The sequence below is a fragment of the Tamandua tetradactyla genome, chromosome 6 (genome assembly GCF_023851605.1).
Source record: "Tamandua tetradactyla isolate mTamTet1 chromosome 6, mTamTet1.pri, whole genome shotgun sequence".
Taxonomy (NCBI): domain Eukaryota; kingdom Metazoa; phylum Chordata; class Mammalia; order Pilosa; family Myrmecophagidae; genus Tamandua; species Tamandua tetradactyla.
The window spans coordinates 50,322,712-50,345,900 of record NC_135332.1 but is presented as its reverse complement, the minus strand read 5'-3'; the positions used below and the strand labels follow the sequence as shown (position 1 = coordinate 50,345,900).

At 48.7% G+C, this 23,189-nt stretch overlaps 1 protein-coding gene and 1 pseudogene across 8 annotated transcripts in view; one reads left to right on the top strand and one right to left on the bottom strand.

Moving 5' to 3' along the window:
• RAB11FIP4 (RAB11 family interacting protein 4) overlaps nucleotides 1-23,189 on the bottom strand; it is a 103,375-nt gene that overhangs the window by 16,513 nt on the left and 63,673 nt on the right. For 7 of the 8 annotated variants that reach the window (XM_077165258.1, XM_077165259.1, XM_077165262.1 and 4 more), the window contains one exon: nucleotides 3-235. In XM_077165258.1, the coding sequence (XP_077021373.1) occupies nucleotides 3-235 (233 nt within the window). The remainder of the gene's footprint in view (nucleotides 1-2; nucleotides 236-23,189) is intronic. The other variant, XM_077165264.1, reaches the window with a different exon arrangement.
• LOC143685643 (ubiquitin-conjugating enzyme E2 N pseudogene) lies at nucleotides 2,082-8,093 on the top strand (annotated as a pseudogene).

Here is a 23,189-nt window from a genome sequence, read left to right as displayed (position 1 = left end):
ACTTGTCTTCCAGAAACAGGCCTCCAAGCCCCCCGTCCTTGTCCTCAGCAGGACTTCCAACTGGCCCCTCCAGGCCCTGGGTACTCTCCACGGGGCTGTCCATGTCTGACTCCTGGGGACCCTCGGGCAGGGCCAGGGTCATAGCCTCCTCTTCCTCCTCATCCTCAGTAAAGAAACCAGGCTCCCTGGTAACAAGATCGCCATCTGCAAAGGTGGGGTCTGGGACCTCACTGTCCTGGGAGAAACAGAGAGGGACAGATTGAGAATGAATGAGGTCAGGGCCCCTAGGGCTTGGTGTCCCCGCACCCCCAGACTTCAAGGATGTCAACAGGACCAAGGACAGTGGACACTGGGGCCAGGGAGACCCAGCCCTAAGGGGATTCTCACACTGGCCAACTCATGAGGAGTCAGAACCCCAAGTTGACAGTCATTCATGGCTGTCCACGGCCAGTCCAGCCACATCATTCAGGGCAGCCTTCTCATAGTCTGCATGGGAAGCTGGATGACTCCAAGAAGGCTGCTTGGTGACCTCAGATGTAAGACACAGCCACGTTGAATGACCTCCAAGAATGCCTCTGACCTAGTAGTTTTTGATGCAGAGAAGTCTGCACAACTTGAGATCCACCCTCCATGACTCTGGGCATGTCATAGAACCTCTCTGAACTTCAGTTTCCTCCTCTGTAAGTTGGTAATGGCAAGAGAATCTTAAAAAAAGAGGATCGTTGTGTCAATTAAGACATTTCAGATAAGTAAATGGTCCACAGTAGGACCCATCAAGGAATAAATGCTGGTCACAGGATGTTGATGTCAGCCTAGGAGGGAACGGTCTGTCTCAGCCCTCTTGGGGGGCAATGCTACCAGCCAACCTCGGGCCAGGTCTGTCCACGCCGGGTTTCCAGGGCCCAGCATGCTGCCTGGCACAATAAAGATGGGCCTGAGCCCTCTGCTACAGTTGTTAACTATGGGGAGAAAATCTCTGCCTTTATTCAGTTTACCCTCGCCTGAGGGACAGCTCTTTGCAAACCCCAGTGGCACTGCTTCTACCCCCTCCCATCCAAGACGTCAACCTGTTCCCAAGGTTGTGCTCCTTGGCCGGGGCTGGCTGGGCCCCCACGAGAGTGGCTTTTCTGCAGGAAGGGTAACAGGAGTAACAGCTGTGAAAAGCCCCCGGAGCCACAGTCCAGAACAGGGTTGTGGACATGCCCACTAGGCCTTCAGGCTGGGGGATGGGCCACCTCTTGGGTGCATGCCAAAGTCATAATGAAGACGTCTTTTCCGAACAGATTTGTGCTCATCCTCTGAAAGAGCTTAACCTGGATAGTAAAGGTAGAGTTTTCAGGGTAGAAAAGTTACCCAAACCATTTCTAGTAGACGTCCTCTAAATTCAAATGTACAGTAAAGTACTGTATACCTTGGCGTGTCCAGGGCAGAACTGGCTTGTCCTTGTCTGGTGACCCATCTGATCTGACATCTGTCCTGGACGGAAGTGGCCCTGACCACCCTCACTCATGCCCAAGGGCCTCAATCCTGGTCCCTCCAGGGAAAGGTCTGAGCAGAGTCACCAACTCCACCTTCCATGGGACCTGGAGGGCCACCGTGGTGGCAGGGAAGGGAGGCAGGGTGGGGGGAAAGACCCCCTGCTGGAAAGCAGCCTCCTCTCTCCTCTACTCACACCGGCTGCCAGGACTCACAGTCAGGATGGAAACCCTTTACAGGCTGAATTTTTTTTTTTTTTTTTAGCAAAGTTGTAAAGAAATGGGAGAACATGTTGATAATAAAAATATTGACCTCTCAAGGTTTCTAGGAGGCCTGGGGAGATGCTCCATCTCATTTCCTGAGTCTGAGACACATGGATAGACTGTGGTTACCCTCCGGCACCCAGGCCCCTGCTGTAGGAGCTTCCTGAACAGGCTGCCTTGCTCACATGGAGAGCTCTTTGGGGAATGTGGCAGAGCTAACGACTAACCCACCTTGGGAGTGGTTATGCAAATTCTGCTGCTACTGCAAGATTCCTGCTGCCAGACCAGCCCGAGGCTGATTCGGAGCAGTGGGGTCTGTGGCAGCCCTGAGACAGAGGGGTCATGCCCAAGAGGAGGCACGGGACAGGAAGGCTCCTTGTGGCCTCCACAGCCTGCTCTTCCTCACGAGGTGGGTGACGAATTTCCCGCTCATGAGCCGGCACAGCCGGCAGCAGGGTTAGAGGGGCAGAGGCGGCAGCTCCTGAGAGAGCCCCATTCCCAGGTGGCACTGGGCAGCTCCCAAGATCTCTGCCACTCAGAGCTCCTCCCAGCCCCTACTCCCCAGCGCTGTTAAAAAGGTGCCCACGAGAGCCAGCACAGCCATTAGTGAGCCCTGGTATCTGGGGCAGACCCCGGACCGGAGCTAACAGGCCTCCCCTGGGGTCTCTGGAGCAAGGGTGTGCCTGGCCTTTGGGAGCATGTTTGGAAGAGACGATGCCCCAGGCAGGCAGTGTCGGGCACTGTGATGGGGCGATCTGTGTCCACAGGGCTTCTGACCCTGGCACCTGGAGCCAGCCCTGAGCACAGAGAGCCCCTTCCCTGCCCCTGCTGAGGGTCCCGGGAGTGAAAGCAGACGAGGGCTCCTCTCCAAGTCCCAGGAGACCCCGTGAGTGGGGCTGGGTGACGCTCAGCTCTGGTGCCGGACAGGAACCCCCACCTCCTCTGCAGAACGGGAAATCCTGCCCCCTCAGAGGGCTGCCCTATGGCGACAACTGTGGGAGCATTAAATCCAGACCAGCACAGCGAAGAACTCGAGTGTAGGGGCTGAGCTGTTCCTACAGCCAGCAGGGTCCCTGGTTGCTCAGCTAGTGAGGAGGGTGGGAGGGCTGTTTCTCCTCCAAGAGGCCGGGCGTGGGGAATTCTCCGAGGCCAGGGGTTTCTGGAGATTTGAGGCCCAAGGCTAGGGAAAAGTGGCTCAGCCAGCCTCTATGGCAGGGCCAGCTCAACGCCCTCCACTTTCTAACCTGTCTCTGTCCAGAGCTGGCTGGAGCTGGGTGTGAGGCCTAGAGGCCCTCTCCAGCCTCAAGAGCTACATGGACCTACCAGCAGGCCCCAAAGCTACACTTCCTCTGGAGGAAACTGGCAAGGGCTGAATTCAACTGCAGCTGAAGAGGCCAAGTATGAACACCCGTGGGGGAGCCATTCATGCACAGAGTGCTGGATGCGCCCCACTGTCTGTGCGCTGAGGGCAACGCTGTGGCAGCACCTGGTACACCTCACCCGGCTCTGGTGGGAGCCAGGATTGCAGCAGAGAATGTAGAACAAAGCCTTCTACCTCACAGAGGCTGAAAACACGGCAGAGACCAGAGGGGTGGTGGGATGGCATCGGGGCAGTCTCTGGAGGTGGACTGGCTGGGTTTGAGTCCAGGCTCCCCCACCTGCTAGCTCTGTGAACCTAGGTGGGGTCACTGAACCTGTCAGGGCCTCAGTTTCCACATCTGTAAGTTGGAGAGAATGGTTACGACTAAATGAATTGGTTCCTGTTCTATGCACGTCACAGTCTTGCACATGTAGAAAGTGCTAGTAATTCCAAGTTGTTATTACTGTGTGGAGAAAAGACAGATCGGGGTGCCTCCTGTCCTGTGGGCTCTATCCAGCCCCTGGAACCATCTTCTCTGGCCCCCAGTGATGCACTGGGCTGGAGAGAAGCTGGGTTCAGATTCCAGAAGCCAGACTTTTGCAAGTTCCAAAGTCTGCCCTTCAAATGCTGGGTGCTGCTTTCCTCCCCACCACGGTTCTCCCCTGCCCACTCTCTTGGAAGGTCTCTGCACTTTAATTACACCCTTTAATAAGTGTTAAGATGAGATGCTGCCTGGGGAAGGGAGCCCAAGAGACTCCAAAGCTCCATCTCATACACCCCCAGCCCTGGCAACAGCTCCACTCCCCAGGCAGCAACTCGGAGCCAAAGAACAGCTCTGTGGGGACAAGGCGAGGTAAAAATAGCCTGGGCGGGCATGTCCCAGTGTCCCTCGCAGCAAGGCACAGTGAGTACACGTGGAACCCCACTGTGGGGAGGGGGTGGAGTGGACACAGACCAAGTCTAATGTGGGCCAGGTTGGTGAGGAAATCCCTCATTCCACCTCAGCCACAAGAGCCCAGGGATGGAGAAGGGATCAGGGTCGGGGTCTTGCTGGATCTTCCCCTAGGGTGGCAGAAGGTTCGGTTTAAGGAGACAACTCAGGATGCCAATGCCCCCAGGTCTGCAGGGGAGTGGGGGAGTTATACCTCGTCTAGGACCCTCAACCACCTTGATTAGGTTAATAAAAGAGCTGGCAGCTGAGACCAAAAAGCGGTCCAGGCTGTAACCTACCCATTTGTGGCTGCCAACCCCTACTCTGAAGCCAGGCCCTGCTCTGCAGGCAGGATGGGTAGCTGGCAGCGCTCATCAGCAGCTGATAGAGATTTTGATTCAACAAAAGGTTGCCCGGGGTGCCAGTCAAGGAGCAAAACCTCGGGATGGAACTGAAAGGGGATTTAAGCATCCCCACAGGGAGGCTGGTATCTCGGCCTTGCCTCTGAACACAAGTGTACCAATTTGAAACCGTTGCACCCCAGGAAAGCCATGTTCTTTAATCCTCATTCAATGTTACTGGGTGGGACCTTTTGATTAGATTGTTTCCATGGAGATTTAATTCACTCAATTGTGGGTATGAGTTTTTGATAAGCTAGAGATGCAACCCCTCCCATTTAAGGTGGGTCTTGATTGGTTTACTGGAGTCTTTAAAAGGAGAAACATTTTGGAAAAACCTCAGATGCAGGCACACGGAGGACAGTTGCTACAGAGCCAATATGAGACCCAGAGACCCAGACATTTGGAGATGCAGCGTCTAGCAGATGTTGCCTTCTACCTTCTACCTCACGTGTGTCTTCCCATGAGATGCTAAGCAAGCCAGAACCCAGAGCTGTGTCCCAGAAAGCTAAGTGAAGGCCCACAGACACTTAAAGGAAACCACTGATAATAGGTCGAAAGCAATGGACCCAGGAGCAAAGGACGAGCAGATGCCAACCAGGTACTTTCCCGGCTGACAGAGGTGTTCCGGATGGCATCAGCCTTTCTTGAGCAAAGGTAACCTCTTTTTGGTGCCTTAATGTGGACATTTTCACAGCCTTAGAACTGTAAACTTGCAACTAAATAAATTCCCCTTTCAAAAGCCATTCCATTTCTGGTATATTGCATTCTAGCAGCTTAACAAACTAATAAAAATAACTTCGGCTCTTTCCCCCCACAAGGTATGAGGTGGGCAAACATGGGAGAACTGGGTCACCAAGCTCCAGAGTTCATCCTGCATCTCAGCAGGCCCTGGGGACTGACTTTGTCCTGTGAGCTCAAAGCCCTGCAGTGCCAAGCTTGGGGGAGGAGGCCTAGGCCAGGAAGACAGAAAGACAGGAAAACTGCCATGTGGCCACCCAGAGGGGCCAGACCAGAGGCCCCAAGGCATCAGAGAGAGGGGGCAAGGACTCCCCCCACAGTGAGGAGGGGGATGGCAATCAAGGCATCTTTCAGGCTCTCTCCTCCCAGGGGCTCCAAGACCCACCCCCTGAACTTTGCCACAGGGAGAGAATCACTGGCAGCTCAAGGCTGCCCTGCACTGGGCTCACTCCTCTGCCCCTGGGGCCTCTAGGACCCAACTCAGGGTAGACTCCCCAAGGAGTCTACTCTACTTTCATCAGAAGGTGGGCCCATAGATCCCGGGACTGGGCCGTTAGTGACAATGGGTGTTTCATCGGGGTTCATTAGCCTCAGGTGGGAACTAAGAGAGCCTTAATCCTCACAGCATACCTTGGAGGGAAGTACTAAATGACCCCCATTTTACAGATGGGGTGACCAAAGCTCTCAGGCACCATGATTCAGTCCTGGATCTAGAACCCACCAGCGGTGGAACCCCAGGCTGGTAATGAACAGAAAAGAAGGCTTGTGTTTCTCAAGAACTCCCATGCCATTTACAGAAAGCAAAAGCAGATGGATAACAAGTCCCATTCCTAAACCCAACACATACCACGGAAGCAGTGTTGGAGCTCACGTTCACATTTTTTCTTCAGGGTTTTAATCACAACCCTTGAGCTGTCTCCCCTTCCCCCATTCAGACCCCCTCCCAAACACCCACACAACTGATAAAGTAGTATCATTAGCAGAATAAGTGGAAGGGGGGCGCATGACACAGCTTCCCCAAAAGAATGAAGGATGTCAGATAGACCTTGGAAGCTGAACTGAAATCAGTCTTGTCTGTCCTAACAGAGTAGACACAGGCAGTTTCCTGAAGGGTGGCAGAGCAGCAGGACCATAAGCATTAAGGAAAACAAAGACAAAACATGTTCTCAGTAAGGAGTTGAGAGGAAATGGTTTTCTGGGACGGATCAACCCAGGCACTGGCCAGATGTATTATTTACAGCTGAGCCCAAAGGCCCCGGGGATCTGGCTCAGCAGAGTCCAGACCATTCTACGTCCATTCAAACACCTCTAGCCAGCTTCCCTGTTCTGAGTTCACCCAACGCCCCTTGGTCAGGGCAAGCTTCCCAGGGGCCAGTCAACAGGGAGAGAGAGTAGGGCTACCAAGCTCCCTGCTGAATGCACTTCTCACGGAAAACAACTGACTGGCACCTAGGGAATCCATGTGGGTGTGAGTGGCACCCAAGTGCCAGGGGTGTGGGGAGTGCCAACAAGATCTGGTTTCCAAGCCTGTTAGGCTGTGGGCTAGCCCCCAGACTATGGTGAGTCCCTGATGGAAATGCTCTCATGGCCAGGCCAGCCACCCCACCGGGAGACAACCTCACCCACTATCCCCACTTTTGAGCATGTCAAAAATCAGTGATTATAATGTGACTGTGTGATTGTGAAAACTTTGTGTTTGATGCTCCTTTCATCTACCTTATCAACAGACAAGTAAAACATATGGAACAAAAATACATAATAGGGGGAATAAATGTTAAAATAAATTTAAACTGAAATGCTAGTGATCAATATAAGGGGTATGGTATGTATGAATTTTTTTCTGTTGTCCTTTTATTTCTTTTTCTGGAGTGATGCAAATGCTCTAAGAATTGATCATGATGATGAATATGCAACTATGTTATGATATTGCAAATTACTGATTATATATGTAGAACGGAATGATCATAAGAATGTTTGCGTTTGTTTGTTGTTATATTTTTAAAAAATTAATTTAAAAAATCAGTGATCAGGAAGTTTAAAATGTAACACTAAATATCTAACAGCTGAGAAAATAATAAGAGTGAAAAATAATTGAGTAATCCAAAAGAATACAAGAAAGGAAGATTAAAGGATCAAAGATCAGACAGGTCGAATAGAAAACAAATAACAAGATGGTGGACAAGCTCAACTGTATCAGTAACACAGTACATGAAAATGGACTAAACAATCCTATTAAAAGACAAACAATCCTATTAAAAGATAGACTAGATAAAAAACAAGACCCAACTACATGCCATTTACAAGAGACATAACTTAAACATGAGAACACAGATAGGTCAAAAGTAAAAGGATGAAAAACACACACCAAGCAAACACCGATGAAAAGAAAGCTGGTCAGGCTATATTAGAATCAGACAAAATAGACTTTAAGATAAGAGACAGAGGGACATTAAAAATGATAAAGGAGGCATGAGGTGAGCAGTGCCGGAGACAAGACCAGTGGCTGAACTCATCTGGCAAGATGCTGGACTGCCCCGTGGGATTAGCAAGGAAACCCAGCGTTTGCTGGCAGAACCAGATGAGAGCAAAGCCTGTTATTTTCTTGTGGTCATTGCTGGCCCCCAAGGTTCCCCCTTCGAGGGAGGGACTTTTAAACTTGAACTATTCCTTCCAGAAAAATACCCAATGGTAGCCCCAAAAGTACGTATCATGACCAAAATTTATCACCCTATTGTAGACAAATTGGGGAGAATACGTTTAGATATTTTGAAAGACAAGTGGTCCCCAGCACTGCAGATTTGCACAGTTCGGCTATTGATCAGGCTTTGTTATCTGCTCCCAATCCAGATGACCACCAGCAAATGATAAGCGAGCAGTGGGAGACAACAAAGTCCAAGCCATAGATAGAAACAGCTGGAGCTTGATGATCTGATCAAGTGTGCATTGCTTCTCCTGTTCTGCCAAGACTTCCTTTTTTTTTATTAATTAAAAAAAATTAACTAACACAACATTTAGAAATCATTCCATTCTACATATGCAATCAGTAATTCTTAATATCATCACATAGATGTATGATCATCATTTCTTAGTACATTTGCATCGATTTAGAAAAAGAAATAGCAAGACCACAGAAAAAGAAATAAAATGATAATAGAGAAAAAATAAAAATAAAAAATACAAAAAATATATAAAAAACAGAACAAACAAACAAAAAAACTATAGCTCAGATGCAGCTTCATTCAGTGTTTTAACATAATTACATTGCAATTAGGTAGTATTGTGCTGTCCATTTTGAGTTTTTGTATCTAGTCCTGTTGCACAGTCTGTATCCCTTCAGCTCCAATTACCCATTATCTTTTGTTTGCATTTAATGGACACAGTTTTAGAAACATTATAGAATAGAAGCTCAGACATCTTCAGTCCTTTGGTGATTAAATGCACATCAGCAAATCTATGTCTTGTCCTGATTCACTGTTGAAAAGCACGAGCAGAGGCTAGCAGTATCATCTGGATTGTTGCGAAATGTTTAAAAGCAGTGGGCACTCTCTTGCTTTTATTCATTTCCCCCATAGTGGTTTAAGTATAAAGCACTGAGAATGAAGGTAGTTGTCAGGTTAGCTGCAGGGGTGTGGGTGTTTTTCTTTATTTTCATTTTTGAGGAGGTAGTTAGTTTTATTTTTATAAGCTCCCCCACCAACCCTTTTATGGTGAGCTACTTAAATGCATTGGTTAAAAGCAGCGAAACCAGTTATTCTTTAGAATATACCCTCTAGCCAAGTCTAACTTTATTTCAACGCTGTAGATGGACAAGCTTGATTGTCTGAACCAAAATTGGAACATTAAACAAACATCACAGTCCTCACTAACACATTTAGTGACTTTGCTGTCAAGTATAGAATCCTCTCTTCAAAAAAGAAGCTTGTCAGTGGGGACAACCAAAGCAATAGGCTGAGCCCCCAACCTTGGGGTTTGTTCATATGAAACAACCCCACAAACGACAGGTCAAGCCTACTTAAAATTAGGCCTAAGAGTCACCCCCAAGAGAACCTCTTTTATTGCTCAAATGTGGCCTCTCTCTCCAGCCAACACCACAAGCAAACTCACTGCCCTCTCGTCTACGTGGGACATGACTCCCAGAGGTGTGGACCTTCCTGGCAATATGCAACAGAAATTCTGGAATGAGCTGAGACTCAGCATCAAGGGATTGAGAAAACCTTCTCAACTGAAAGGCAGAAGACAGAAATGAGACAAAATAGTGTCAATGGCTGAGAGATGCCAAACAGAGTCGAGAGGTTATCCTGGAGGTTATTCTTAAGCATTAAATAGATATCACCTTGTAAGTCAAGATGTAGTGGAGAGGCTGGAGGGAATTGCCTGAAAATGTAGAGCTGTGTTCCAGTAGCCATGTTTCTTGAATATGGCTGTATAATGATACAGCTTTCACAATGTGACTGTGTGATTGTGAAAACTTTGTGTCCGATGCTCCTTTTATTTGCCTTATCAACAGACAAGTAAAACAAATGAAATAAAAATAAATAATAGGGGGAACAAATGTTAAATTTAGATTGAAATGCTAGTGATCAATGAAAGGGAGGGGTAAGGGGTATGGTATGTATGAATTATTTTCTGTTGTCTTTTAATTTCTTTTTCTGAATTGATGCAAATGTTCTAAGAGATGATCATGATGATGAACACGCCAACTATGTGATGATATTGTGAATTACTGATTATATATGTACAACGGAATGATCATATGTTAAGAATGTTTGTTGCCATATTTTTAAAAAACTTAAAAAATTAATTATAAAAAAAGTGAAAAAAAAGCTTGTGACCATTTTACATGACTTATCTGGAAACTTCTGTAAATCTTATGTTTTAGTAAAATATTTTTGCTATTCTAAAAAAAAAGATAAAGGGGCAATTTTACAAGGTTTTTTGTTGTTACTGTTGTTACAAGAAGGTTTTAACACTCCTAAATGTTTATGTGTCTAATAACATTTCAGAATATGTAAAGCAAAACTTAGAACTAAAAGTCGGAAATTCTCATCCATCTCTCTCAGTAATCAATGAAGCAAGCAATCAAGAGAATTAGAAGGATTATAAAAAATGTGAATTTTTCTCTAACTGTACAAATAGAACTCTATACCCAACAATTATAGAATAAAACCATAAGGTTAAAGGTTGATGGAAACTGGATACTTGCACGGTAGTAAAGAATCACTCTATAGATACTGGAAAACCCAAAAGTAAACACATACCTCTACCATGGTTATTGTCACTTCCATGCTGTGATTAAACTTAGCATCACTAATTGGAAACAACCAGACGTTGGCAACCTGACATGATATAGTATGAAGTATGCAGCATCACCTAATAACACAGTCTTAAGCTCTAACTTCTATTTATCAGGAGAATTGGGGATAGAGAAGTCACGTATCACCACAGGGAAGTAATCAGACTAAAAGAGAACACGGGACCATCTACAGGATGGCTGGCCTGGTCTTTTCAAAAAGAGAATGTCAAAAAAAGAGGGAGAGGGTATTTTTCTAGACCACTGGTTCTCGATCTTTAACATGCATCTGAATCACCTAGGGGGGCTATTAAAACTCAGATTGACTTGAGTTTCTGATTCAGTAGATCAGCAGAGAGATCCAAGAATTTGCATCTACGGATGCTGCTTGTCCTTTCAAAGTGTCTGTTTTAGATTAATCGAAAGACATAAAAATTGAATGTCATCCTTGATTAGATCCCAATTCAACCAACCAACCAACCACCCACCCACCCACACCCGACCGTAAAGACATTTTAAGGATAATTAGGGAAATTGGAATATGGACTACAATCGGATGATTTTGGGGAATTATACTTAATTTTGCAGGTTTGCTGATGGTATGTAATTATGAAAGAGACTAATTTCATTTGAAATGATTAAAAGGGGAAAAAGACTTTATACAGAGATAAAAACAAAAAAATGCTAACTGTTAAATCTAGGTAGTAGGTATATTAGGTATTCATTTTTCTAGTTTTTTCCATTTTGCTGGACATTTTTCATAACAAATTTTTTAAAAATGAAATCTTTTTTGCACTGATGAGTAAATGGGGCCTGCATTCTTGATTTTTCTGTCTTCCCCTTCAATGGGCTCCATGAATGGTCCGTCTGGTTGCCAGGCACTGGTTGGGTCCAGGGGAAACATTCTGGGGTAGTCCCTGTGGCATGTTGGGCTGGTGGAGCCATGGCTCTTGGAGGGCCTGTCTGGTGGGTTTGGAGCCAGGAGGGCTGGGAGAACCACAAGTTACACAGGTTAATGGCTGGAAACCAGAAACTGGTGGCTGAGCTCACCCCCCTACCCCCGTTCCAAGGGCCAACAGTGGCATCTGCAGCCATAAACAGTTTTCACACAGGTCTTTTGTTGTTGGTATAAAGTAAACTTTATACAAGATATGAAAGGTAGCTTGCCCCAAACTTGCTGAACTGACTAAGGAAATATATAAAATTCCTGTCAAGGGTAGCTTAGTTTAAAAGGAATATGAAATAAGATCACTATCCTAGAAGTAGAGTCAACAGAAATATGAGGCTTGGGGGCAGGGGTGTCAATACAGTCTTTGAGGATGAAATAAATTCACAAGAATGAGTAATGAATGATCTGGATTCCAAGATCAAGAGGCAGCGATGTCTGAAGGTACGAGAATGATCTACTCTCTAGAAGACAAGTCAATGGTTATCACATAATTAGCAGCTTCCCAAATGGAATATGTGGCTAAGCCATCTGCCAATGGCCGGTCTCCTCCTTTTCTGGAGGAAGCAGAGCTGCCTCCTCCCCACCCAGGTATCCCAGGGCACCAGGCTCTGTTCACCTTCCTCTCCCTCTGTAAGAATCTTTTCTTCTCCTTCCCTGGAAAGCCCATATGGAACCCGGTGCCTCTGCCCTCACCTGAGTCTGGATTTTTCAGCCACCTTCCCACCATGATGATAAAAGGATATTTCTTGAAAATCAACTTAACCCCCCAAAGAGAACTCTCCAGAACCTCGTGATCAAGAAACATCACTGTGTGCGTTTTTTGTATTTCCTCAAAAGGAAAGCTACATTCCCTTCTAAGATATACTGCTACTTAAGAGACTATATTTTTCTCAAACTCATGCTTGATGGATCTATGATTATTGAGATGTCTTGTAAATACTATTTACATTTGAATATGGGTAAGTCATTTCAATTTTCTTGTGTTCTCTAAGTAGTATAAGTACTGGATTTTAACTTGCAAGACGTGTATGTGCAGTTCAGCCAGAGACATTTAGAACCGCAAAGACGATTTTTGTTTGCCCAAAACAAAATGTACAAGTTATAAGACAAATGTACAAGTTATATTACCTAAATAGTGATTGTTTACATGAAAGAAGGTCAGCAGTTGGCCCTGGAACTGCAGGCCCTTGAAGACAGACCCTCTAATCCCGCGCGGCCAGGCTGCCTTTGCGGCCAGCAGTGCTCAGTAATTCAGTAAGATATTGATTGCCAGCTTCTCCGTGCCAGGCAGTATTTCTGGCAACCTGAAATCCAGAGCAGATTTCTTTCTTCTGCTGTGGTCAGTTCGGGACCTGCCACTCATGGGACACATGGGTACCCTGCTCAGCTGTGCCAGCCTCCCTCTGACATGGCTGGAATGTGGGCCCTCCCCGGGCTGGCTGTCCCAGGACAGAAACGTGACTGAGCAGAGGCCAGGCAGATGCTGCAGCTGATTGCTGCTAAGTGACTCACCTCCAAGGCAAACCCACGTACGTGTGCGTGTGTGCACGCGTGCAGCTTCATGGTCACACTGGGTCCAAAGCAAGCCTATCTTCTCCAGCCAGGGACAGTCCCTTGACTGTCCCAACAAAGCCCGGAGTCCCAGACCTGACTGCCCTAGTGAACCTGCTGTCTAAAGGAAAAGGATTTAGAAGAGGCAGCCCAGACTAGCTCCTGCTTCCCAAGTAGAGCCCATGGCCTCCATTTTCAAATAAGAATGTGGACTTCAGAGGCAAATTGTAGAGGATTATGGAAACAGAACGTAAATTGTTTCCACATCTGGAAACCAAACTTAGCAGCCTGCCCCAAGCATGCCAGGCATGTCAGCTGACGGAGAAACTGCAGGTCGAGGGAGATGTTTCCTGTTAGCATCGAGGCCCCATCCGCCTACCGGAGTCCACACACAAGACCCTCCTACCTCCTGTCTCCGTGGAAGCCGGTGGAGCCACACCCCAGAGAAAGGAACCTACCCTGGCGCCTGCTGTGTGGCTGGCAGCTGCTGTGTGTGCCTTCAGGGGTGGTCTCATTTTCTTCTCATAAAAACCCTGTAAGTAAACGTGGTCTCCTCCTTACAGATGAGGAAATGGTGTCCAGAGAGTTTAACCAGCTTTCCCCAAAGTTACACTGCGGTTTCTCTCTCCACTCCTTTTTTGATCCCACAAAAAAGGTGGGGTCCTGCACACCTGAATCAAGAATCCCCTAACCTCAATCACCCCATCTAAGTTCTCAAAAGAGACTTCCCAAGTATCTGCACTGGAAAGTTCCAGGCTCCATCCAACCGCTGCATCTCCAGTTTTCCTGAGAAAACCACATGGCCGGGTGTCAGGGCAACTCAAATGTCAAAAGCAGATTTAGCAGGCTGCCAGCTGAAGGGGGTGCATATCAAGGGCTCTCCTGGCTCTTTGAACAAGTAGCTATTTTCAGTTACAAATTATAGCTTTTGAAGATGTGGCTGTTTGAAGTGAGGGCTTAATTACTCACATAGTCAAGAGTATGTGGGGCTGGCTTTGGGGGCTCCATATTTTATCATCACGATAAGAGGATCTAAAGGCAACGTGAGGGCCTGGGGCAGGAAAGCTGTCTTACCAAGCCCACTCTGGGGAGCCAGGCAAATAGATGGTCAAGCAGCATCCCTCCAGTGAGGGGTCCTCAAAACAGGTGCCATGGAATTTCTCAGGGAGAGGTCACTACCTGTGATGGGGAATCACAACTGGACTAGCAGACCAACAGTCAGGAAGGGACGATGCTTTAAAGCCAGGCACATTATTTACCCCACCCCTTCTCTGCCACAGAAACCATCAGGGCCTGGAGAGCCAGAGCCCCAGTGTTTACCCAGAGCCAAAGGCCCGGGCTCCACCTGACCTGGCCCTTTAGGAACAGGTGGATGGGACGCAGGCAGGCAATAACAAGGTGACTCTCCTCCTGCCACTCGGCCCTTCCTCCTGTCAGGGCCCTGTTTTCCCAGCCCTCCCCTGCCCCACCCTCTGCACCCCCCATCAACCCAGAGCCCCAGAGTCTTCCTGGCAGGCTTGGCTGAGGTTTTCCTCTTCGTCCTGCAACTTTAGCCAGACCCAGCTGCCCAGGCTGCCTTTTCCAGGAGTCATGTTCTAGTGACACCAGAGCCCAGCTTGGGGGACTGGAGGGCAAAGTGGGCTGAGGCAGCTCAGGTCCCTTCCAAGGCTTTCCCACAGTGGGAGAGGTCTAGCCACAGCTGGGCACAAAGTTCCTCCTAGGGGCCCAACGTTACAGGGCATCAGAGCCCCTCAGAGAACCTGTGAGTTCCCCCGGATCCACAGCATCAGCTCTCGGTTCCTCAGATCAGCACCCAAAGTCCTTTCCAGATGGGTCTCAGCCTCAGGGCACGATATTGCCACACCCCTCCCTCCAAACTCCAAGCCCCTGTCCGACTTCACTGCCACCCCTACTAACAGCCCCTCCCCCTGCACCTTGGCACATGCTACCTTCTGCCTGAAACAATTCTTCCAGCTCTGCAAACCCCTGTCACCAATCAACAATGCAGCCTCACTGCACCCGGAAGGACACCCCACCCCTTCCCCAGTCGGGCTCCTAGAACCCTTCCTCACCCTTTCTCTTCTCACATGACTCTCTCCCCGGGACCCTGGGTGGGCACCCACCACACCCCACCGCGGGGGCCACGTGGGGTTATCTGTGCCCTGCTGCCTCAGCCTCACCTCCAGGCTCTTCTCCCCCTTCTCCCCCTCCCCCCGCCACCGCGGCCTTGGCACAGCTCACTGGCTGTGTCCTAGCCAGGAGCCCAGTGGTAGCCTAGCTTCCCGGAGTCCCTCAGGCATGGCCTAATTCCTGAAACCCCCTCGGTCACCCAAGGGACTGAGGAACGTCCATACGCTGGAGGCTCATCAGGGAGGCCTATGAGGAAAACAAGGCTCAGAACCACGGCCTGCCTCTCCAGCGGGCATCTCGCACCAAACCCCGTGCTTGGTGCGGCTCGCCGTCAGCTAGACATTCCCGCGCGTTGCCTCCGCCCCAGGCCACGCCTCCCATGCCCCTGCACAGCCTCTGCCCTGGGCAGCCTCGGCTCCCTCTCTGTCTTGGGTGGCCCACTCCACCTCATCGCCCCTGTGCTCCTTTTCCTCCACCCTGAACGATGGCATTCCCAACACATTCTGCTCACACATGTCCCTGTGCCCTCCCAGGACCCCTCCATCTGTGCGAGGGCATGTACGTGGAGCAATGCCGTCAACTGGTGCTCCCCGAGCCCTCAGCACCTAGCTAAAGGAACAGAAGGTGGCACTAAGCACTTAAAGATTGGGAAAGGACAAGCCATCCATTAAGCACCAGATGTTTCTGTGTATCAGCCATATTCAGATGAGAAAACTGAGACTCAGACAAGTTAAATAACTTCCAAAAGGTCACAGAGCTAGCAGGGCTAGAATCCGAACTAGGACTGATTTTAATACAGGAGGGAGGGTACAGAGGAGCCCAATGACTCTCAGTGATGGCAGTTCCAGCCCCACAGAGACAGCGCTCAGGACTGGGGGACAGTGCAACTGCTGCAGGCCCCAGGAACAGGAGCTGGCAAGGCAGGGGCGTGAGAACGGGCACTTGAGCAGAACACTGCAGGGACCTCAGCACACTGGGCTCCTGAGACCTGCATCATCCCAATCACTGGCAGAAACCACCCCCTTTCCCACCACAGGGCGCTTCAAAAGGATTACATGTGGAAAGATTTTACAGAAAAGGTAGGAGAGAGGTTTGAAAAAAAATTGTTAAAAGGAAAACACATATGAAAATGAAAACTTGGGCAAAGTGGCAGGAAGTGGAGGGAAAAGATGATGTTCAGGGATTATAACCCGAGTCTAGAAGCCCTTGTAACACCAGCTTCCCTCTGCTAACTTGCTGGTGGGGACTGAATCATGTCCCTCACAAAAGGCATGTGCAGGTCCCAAACCCTAGTCCTGTGGGTGAGAACACATTTGTAACCAGGTCCTTTGAAGATGTCATCAGTTAAGATGTGTACAAACTGAACTGGGGGGTGGGTAGAACTTAATACAACATGACTGAAGTTCTTAGCAAAGCAAAGGAAACTGGACACAGAAGAAGCCACTGGGAACAGCCAGACGCTGGAAGTCAGGAGAACCCAGACGAGAAAGGAGAAGACGATGCCATGTGCATTGCCACCTGACAAAAAAGCCAAGGACCAAGGATCACTGGCAGGCAATCAGCCCCAGAATGCTAGAGTCTTCAGGGAGAAAGCATCACCTTGCTGACACCTCAATTTTGGACTTCGCTTAGCCTCAAGACTGTGAGCCAACATTGTATGGTATTTGTTTAAGCAGCTGGGAAACTAAAACATTTGGGAAGCCCAGAGACTCCCTGGGTGTCTGTCCTCACTTCCTGTCTTAACCCGGGTGGAATGGGGCAACATGACCTTAGATTACACCCAGTAAGGGAAAAGCAGGGAAGGGTGCCCCCCTGTCCACAATCATGATCCACAAGGCCACAGGGCTGCTGAGCTGTAAAGCTGGTGTCTGAGCCCCGGTCTGCCCAGTGTCCCTGCTTGAACCACACATCATCCTGCCACCACTTCCTTGAAGAAACTGGGCGATTTATGTAAGCTCTCAAGAAGTTACCTAGTTTCCGTGTTTCATTAAATCCAAGAATACTCTCATCATTTTAAGTACCACTAAGAAAAAAAAAGACATTGTCAAATTATAACACAGCAGTGAATGTACAACACATACCAATGTGAGATGCTGAAATGTGAAGAAAAAAGTGTCTTTGAATCTATGATACACAGTGTGAGTGTCAGCAAGGAAGGGGGACTGGGTCACAGTTCCTTAGACTTTGTGCGCGTGCTGAAAGGCAGACACTGACTCCAACACATGCATGTGTACGTGTACACACACCTGAGGCTACAAGACCCTTCTTTGCTAAAAATGATGCAATCTTGCAGATAATCACACTAAGATGTGCCAGCCAGACCCGCCTTGGGAGCAAAAAATCCACCTTTGGCAAGAGTCTATCAATTCAAGGTAACTTAAAGTCATGGAGTCAAGCAGAAGCCAACTTGATTACCACTCCTTAGAAAACTATCCAGGGCAGTGATCCAATGCAGCCGGGTGGCTGCACAGTTCGTGCCCTTCTGTCTAGCTCTACTCCAGATCTCTGGGGCCTGCAGCTGGCTACAATCAACAGTGTTTAATAAGGCAGAATCCTGTGGGCTGGCAGTGGCAGAAAGAGCACTGCACTGAACCAACCTTTCCAACTGGGGACAAGCAGGCAGGTAGGTTCCAGTTGGAGGTAAAAGGCAGGTGGGCAAAGGTACAGAGAACCCCAGGTGATCTGGTCTCAGCCAATAGAGCACGTGGCCTCTGGAAGGAAGGGCCAGATGCAGCCCATGCCAAGCCCAGGGGGAAGATGGCTGTAACCTTGGAACTCACGTTGCATCTACTTCACAGGTGCCCAGAGGGCGCCAATCACTTTATTCTGCTGTGGCCAAGTGGGCTTATTTAAAAACACAGAAGCTGGAGGAAGTGGAGTTTTGCTCCACCTGTAGAGGCCTTCAGGTAAAGGAGTTCTCCGCCCACAAACAACTTGTTCCAGCACGGACATTCCTTCTGCGAGAAACTCTGTAAGGAGCTAAGGTTATCAGTCATGAGGATCAAAGCAGAAGCTTGCAGAACTAAAAACAGCTCTCAGGTGCCAGGCACTGCTCTGAGTGCTTTACATACATTTACATTTTTAATCCAAAACAACCCCGGGAAGGTCCTAGCCGGAACTTTGTTTTACTGAGGAGGAAACCGAGGCACTGGGGGGTGCCTAAAGATTCCATACACATCAATGGCAGAGTCAGAATCTGAACTGGGGCTGCCCGCCTGGGGAGTCCAGCCCTTTGGCCTTTCCTGAACTACCTCACCAGGTACCCGGCACCAACGCAGCAAGTGTCAATCCTCGCTCCATGCGTTTAAAAATCACAGTGGTACAATGGTGCCTGGCACATGGTAAATGCTCGATAAATGTTAGCTATGCCATTATAATTATTCGTCTATTCTGCCATCCGTCTATAAATATGTTGAGTGTCTTTTTTTTTCATTCTTATACCAGAAAAATATATAATCTTCAACTTCTGGACTTCTGGATTGCAGTTTTGGGATAAATGCTTTGCTCACCTGTGCACAAAGTCATTTTATCCCCCCATTACCCAATGATGTAGATACTCTTATCAACCCCGTTTTACAGATGGGGAAACTGAGGCTTAGAAAGGTGAGGGGAGCCTGCCCAGAGCCCCACAGTTAGCAAGCAGCAGAGCCAGGATCTACAGACCCAGCTGTTTTCTAGCTCCAAAATATTTTCTACTTAAAGAAAAAAAAGGCACTGGGTGACTGAGCAGGAGATAAAGGCTGTGTTTTTTTGTTTTTATTTTTTTTTTTAGTATCATGTTATGTTTATTGAAGTTTCACAAATGAAGCACTTTATGAGCACATAGTATAAAACAGCTTCTAATAATGTAAAAATACTTCTAACTATGGAGCCTGAGTCAAAGGTTGCCGTGAAAGAGAAAGGGGAACGATTCCTCCAATCTCCATTCTTCTTGTTTGTAGTGTATGAATCTATGAACCTTTTTTTGTGCGTGTGCTTCTACCTGCTTTGTATTGGGCAAACAACATATCCTTGTTAATCCACAAACATTTTTTAAAAATTAATCTGTGTTAAGAACTCTGAGGTTTTTCGGGTTTTTTTAAAGTTTTTAATTAATTTTTAAATTTTTAAAAAATACATGACAAGAAAGAACACAAACATTCTTAACATATGATCATTCTGTTCTGCATATTTAATCAGTAATTCACAATATCATCACATAGTTGCATAGTCATCATCATGATCATTTCTTAGAACATTTAAGGCTGTGTTTTAAGGTGGGTATTTCTCCCAGGAAAAGCAGTGAGCAGGAAGGAAATTATTACATGCTAAGACTATCAGGCACAAATCAGTAGAAGTTTGCAAGAACTTGCTCCTGTTCTCTCTCCTATCCTAAGAGGGAGACTTCAATCTGCTGCAAAGAGCAGACAGATACCCCTCCAGCTCTCCTACCCCAAGTCCACTGCAGGCAGCCCTGGCGACTTCTTCAGAGGGTTCCTTTTTATGGTATCAGGCTTGCAGAGCGCAGGAGGGTGGAATGACACAAGTCACTTGAGAATGACACAAGACGCCTTGGGAGTGACAGCTTCCTCCCACTCTCTCACATCCCTTACTGTTTAGCTCTTCCTTATTTTGCTGCCTCAAGAGAAAGGCTCCCATGGATATAGCCCCCGATATTAATGAGAACTTACAGAGAACTTAGTTTTCATTTGAGTAGTGTTTACATTTGTTGGGAAAGAACCCACTTATCTAGGAGAAGTAAGTTGAATCAATTAAAAATATGTCCAACAATGGGAAAACTTCCCGTTTCTTAAGGGAAGTCAAGGCCTAGAGACCTTGTCTTCAAGTCGCACACTGCCAACCAGGACTGGGGCTGAGGGTCACCAGGGCCCCACACTCCTGGACCACTGCCACCTCCTCCTCCACCCTCCTCCACAGGACCATGGAAGAGACACATTTTTCAGGTTGTCTACATCTTTCTCCCCTCCTCACTGACCCTTCTGTGAGGAAGTGACCAATGGGCCCTTCTGGGTGCTCAGAGAGGCGCGCTCTCAAAACGCGAGCTCCTAGCTGTAAGGGCTCTGGTGACTCAGCCGAGCCCCACAGGACACCTCTGGGCAAGACCGGCCTAGTTCCCCAGGAGTGCACCGAGCGTGAACGGAGACCACAAGGACGCGCCAAGGCCAATCTCCATTTAATTAACGGTGTTGTGATGAGGGCCCAATGCTGGGGTAGGGACTGTCAGACACCTGGCACATTAAAACCACAGCTCCAAATGAAAACCCATGACAGAAGGGCTCCCTGAAGAGGGGCTCCTCATCACACCACACAGAACTGGAACTGGGCTAAACACCGGCCAGTCCTTCCGAGGGACCATCTGCTAGCCAGGAAAGGTGGCCACACACTCACCTCAGTGATGCCCCACCCACTGCTCAGGCTGCTCCCGGGTGGGGCACAGGCCTGACAACACCAGGAACACAGAGGGTACTCCAACCCTCAGCCAGCACCCCCCAGCAGGAGGGACACAGACAAGGCATGCCAAGCCTGGACGCCCTTCCCGCTACACACACACTTTGGGAGCCGAGGCTGGACAAGGACTGAACCCACAGCCACAGCCCAGGTGTGCATGCCTTCTCCGGGATTCTTTTTTAATGCTTTTTTTTTAAATTGTAAAATATAACATATATACAAAGCAAAGAAAAAAACCAATAATTTTCAAAGCATACTTCAACAGATCCCAGATTCTCTGGGATTCTTAAGATACCAGAGCACGTAACTGGGTAGAGGGAGGGAAGGAAGGGAGAGGCCTGGGCACCCTGGGGCTAAGGGAAAGGCAGTCAGTGGCCATGAAAATCAGGAAAGTGATGAGGAAATGGAATCCTAGAAGGTGCCAGACAGAGCATGTACAAGCTCAAGCAGCCAGCTACTTCCTGGGTATTGTGGGCTGTACTTGTCCCCACCAGGTAGAGGCTGACCTGCAGGAGCATGGAGCGAGGTCCCAAACCCGTGTTCTGTCTGCTTAGAGACAAATCACTAGCATGGTTTTTATTGTTATCAATTTGTATGGTGGATTTCACATTCAAGTGGCTGGGAATATCTGTTCCTACCCAGCTGAAGCCAGGGAAGCTACAGCACCTCTCCCCAGTGACAGGTGTGGGTGGATACCAACAAATGCCTTAAGGCCCCAATCCCCTCCACGGCAAGGGTCTGAAGAGAGAAGGGCATGAAATGCATTTCTGTGCCTGCGGATTTCTAGTTTCAACTGTACTGCTGGTCCCTTTCTGTTCTGCTGAGATTCTCGGCAGTCACCGTACAGCCTCAAGTGCTCCCCCCAACCTCTCGGAGCTTGCCTCCCACGTCCCCTTATTTCTTTTCAATCACAGTGACCTTCTGCAGCTTCTTGCACACCACACCAGCCATGCTCCCACCTCAGGTTCTTTGCAGTTGCTGTTCCCTCTACCTGCACCTCCACCACCAGGATGCCACCTTCTTAGCAAGGACCTCCCCGACCATCCTATTTAACAAACACAGCCCACTACTCACACACACTTCTCTGCCCTTGCTCTCGTCTCATCTCATGTGCTGCATGTTTTACTCCTGTGCCTCACTAACTGACTTCAGGTGAATTCTAAAAGGCCAGGGATCTTTGTCTGCTGTGTTCACTGCTGCATCTCCAGTACCCAGCACAGAACCTAGCACATGTTACATACCCAAATACTTGTTGGATGAATGAATTCAGCTAGCATTTGCCCTGTGTCAGGCAACATGCTATGGGCTGGGTAGATGGAGATGGGCAAGGGTCTGGGTCCTGGGACAACACAGATGCAGCAGACTGCCCTACCACATCCAGGAGAGAAGAGCAGTAGTAGGCCCAGTAGGATACAAAGTGAGCCATCAGACCAAAGTGCCCAGCGGGCAGTGGAGCAGGACCAGGTGTTAATGCAGCCGTGAGACTGGACAATAGGATCCATTGCATGGCCTCATCCTCTAAGCCAGTGATTTGACACCATCAACAGTTACTAAGTCAAAAGATAGGAGGGCTGACCCAGAGGAAAACAGAGCCAACCCCAGGGTCCAGTAAGCCTGGGAAGGCCAAGGAACTGTGCCCATTGCTAACACCACGCAATAGGTACACCAGATAAAGATGCTTTTTTAAAAGGCAGGAAGGCAGAGCAAGGGCCAGAGGGGGGATGGACACCCCCTGCCCAAACTGTCCCTCCAGTGTCTCGTGCCCTGCGTCTGTGCTGCCTGCCTTTCAGGAATTGCTCACTTGCTATTTCCCTGGGAGCCTCCTACACCCTCAACCTCCTCCTTACCCATACCTAAAATATACAAAGTGAAGTGAAATTTCAAAGCAGAGTCAGTTGTGAAATATCCCTTGGCATAACCGAGTCCACCCCAGTAGAGGGAATGCCAGCCCAGGAAGTAAGGTTTCTAGCCACTCTGTAGAGTGAGCATCTGGAGAGTGGTGCTGGAGGACAGGTCATGAGGACCCCAAAAGAACAGCTGAAGAGAAAGCCCTGGGTTTGGGAGGCAGACCTGAGCGTACAGGGGAGGGGGCTGGGAGGCCAGGAAGGGGCTTCAGGCACAAACGGCAGGAAGGACGGAGAGTTGGGGCCCGCTGAACTTCCACCAGGAAGCCCTCAAGCCGCAGTCCAGAGCCTCCCCAGGGCAGGCTGCTTCCTGGGACCCTGAGGGAGAAAATCAGAAACTCTTGGCTCTCTAATTTCTACTCCTTTTTTCCCTTCCTTGGCTAAAAGTCCTTTCCAAGAACAGACTCCAGGCAGTCTCCCTACACAGTTCTTCTTGGGGCAAAGGTCACACCTGCCGCCCAGTGGCTCACCTGTCCTGCCTAGTGAGGTCCCACCCCCACGGCCCTGACTTATCTCTCAGGCTGGCCTTAGTCATCCACCCCGCCCCCTCTGCCAAAGCCCAGGGTCCCCAAACTTGCAGGGTTGGTCTCCACCAGCCCACCTGCCCAGGCTGTGCTGTCGGTCTGCTGCACATTCCCCTTTCCCCTGCCCAGCTCAAATCCCAAATTCTCTGGCTTCCCTCACTTCTCCCTCCAGCTCAGAGACCCCACCCCCTCACTCTTAAATCAGGGACAGAGGAGACCCTTAA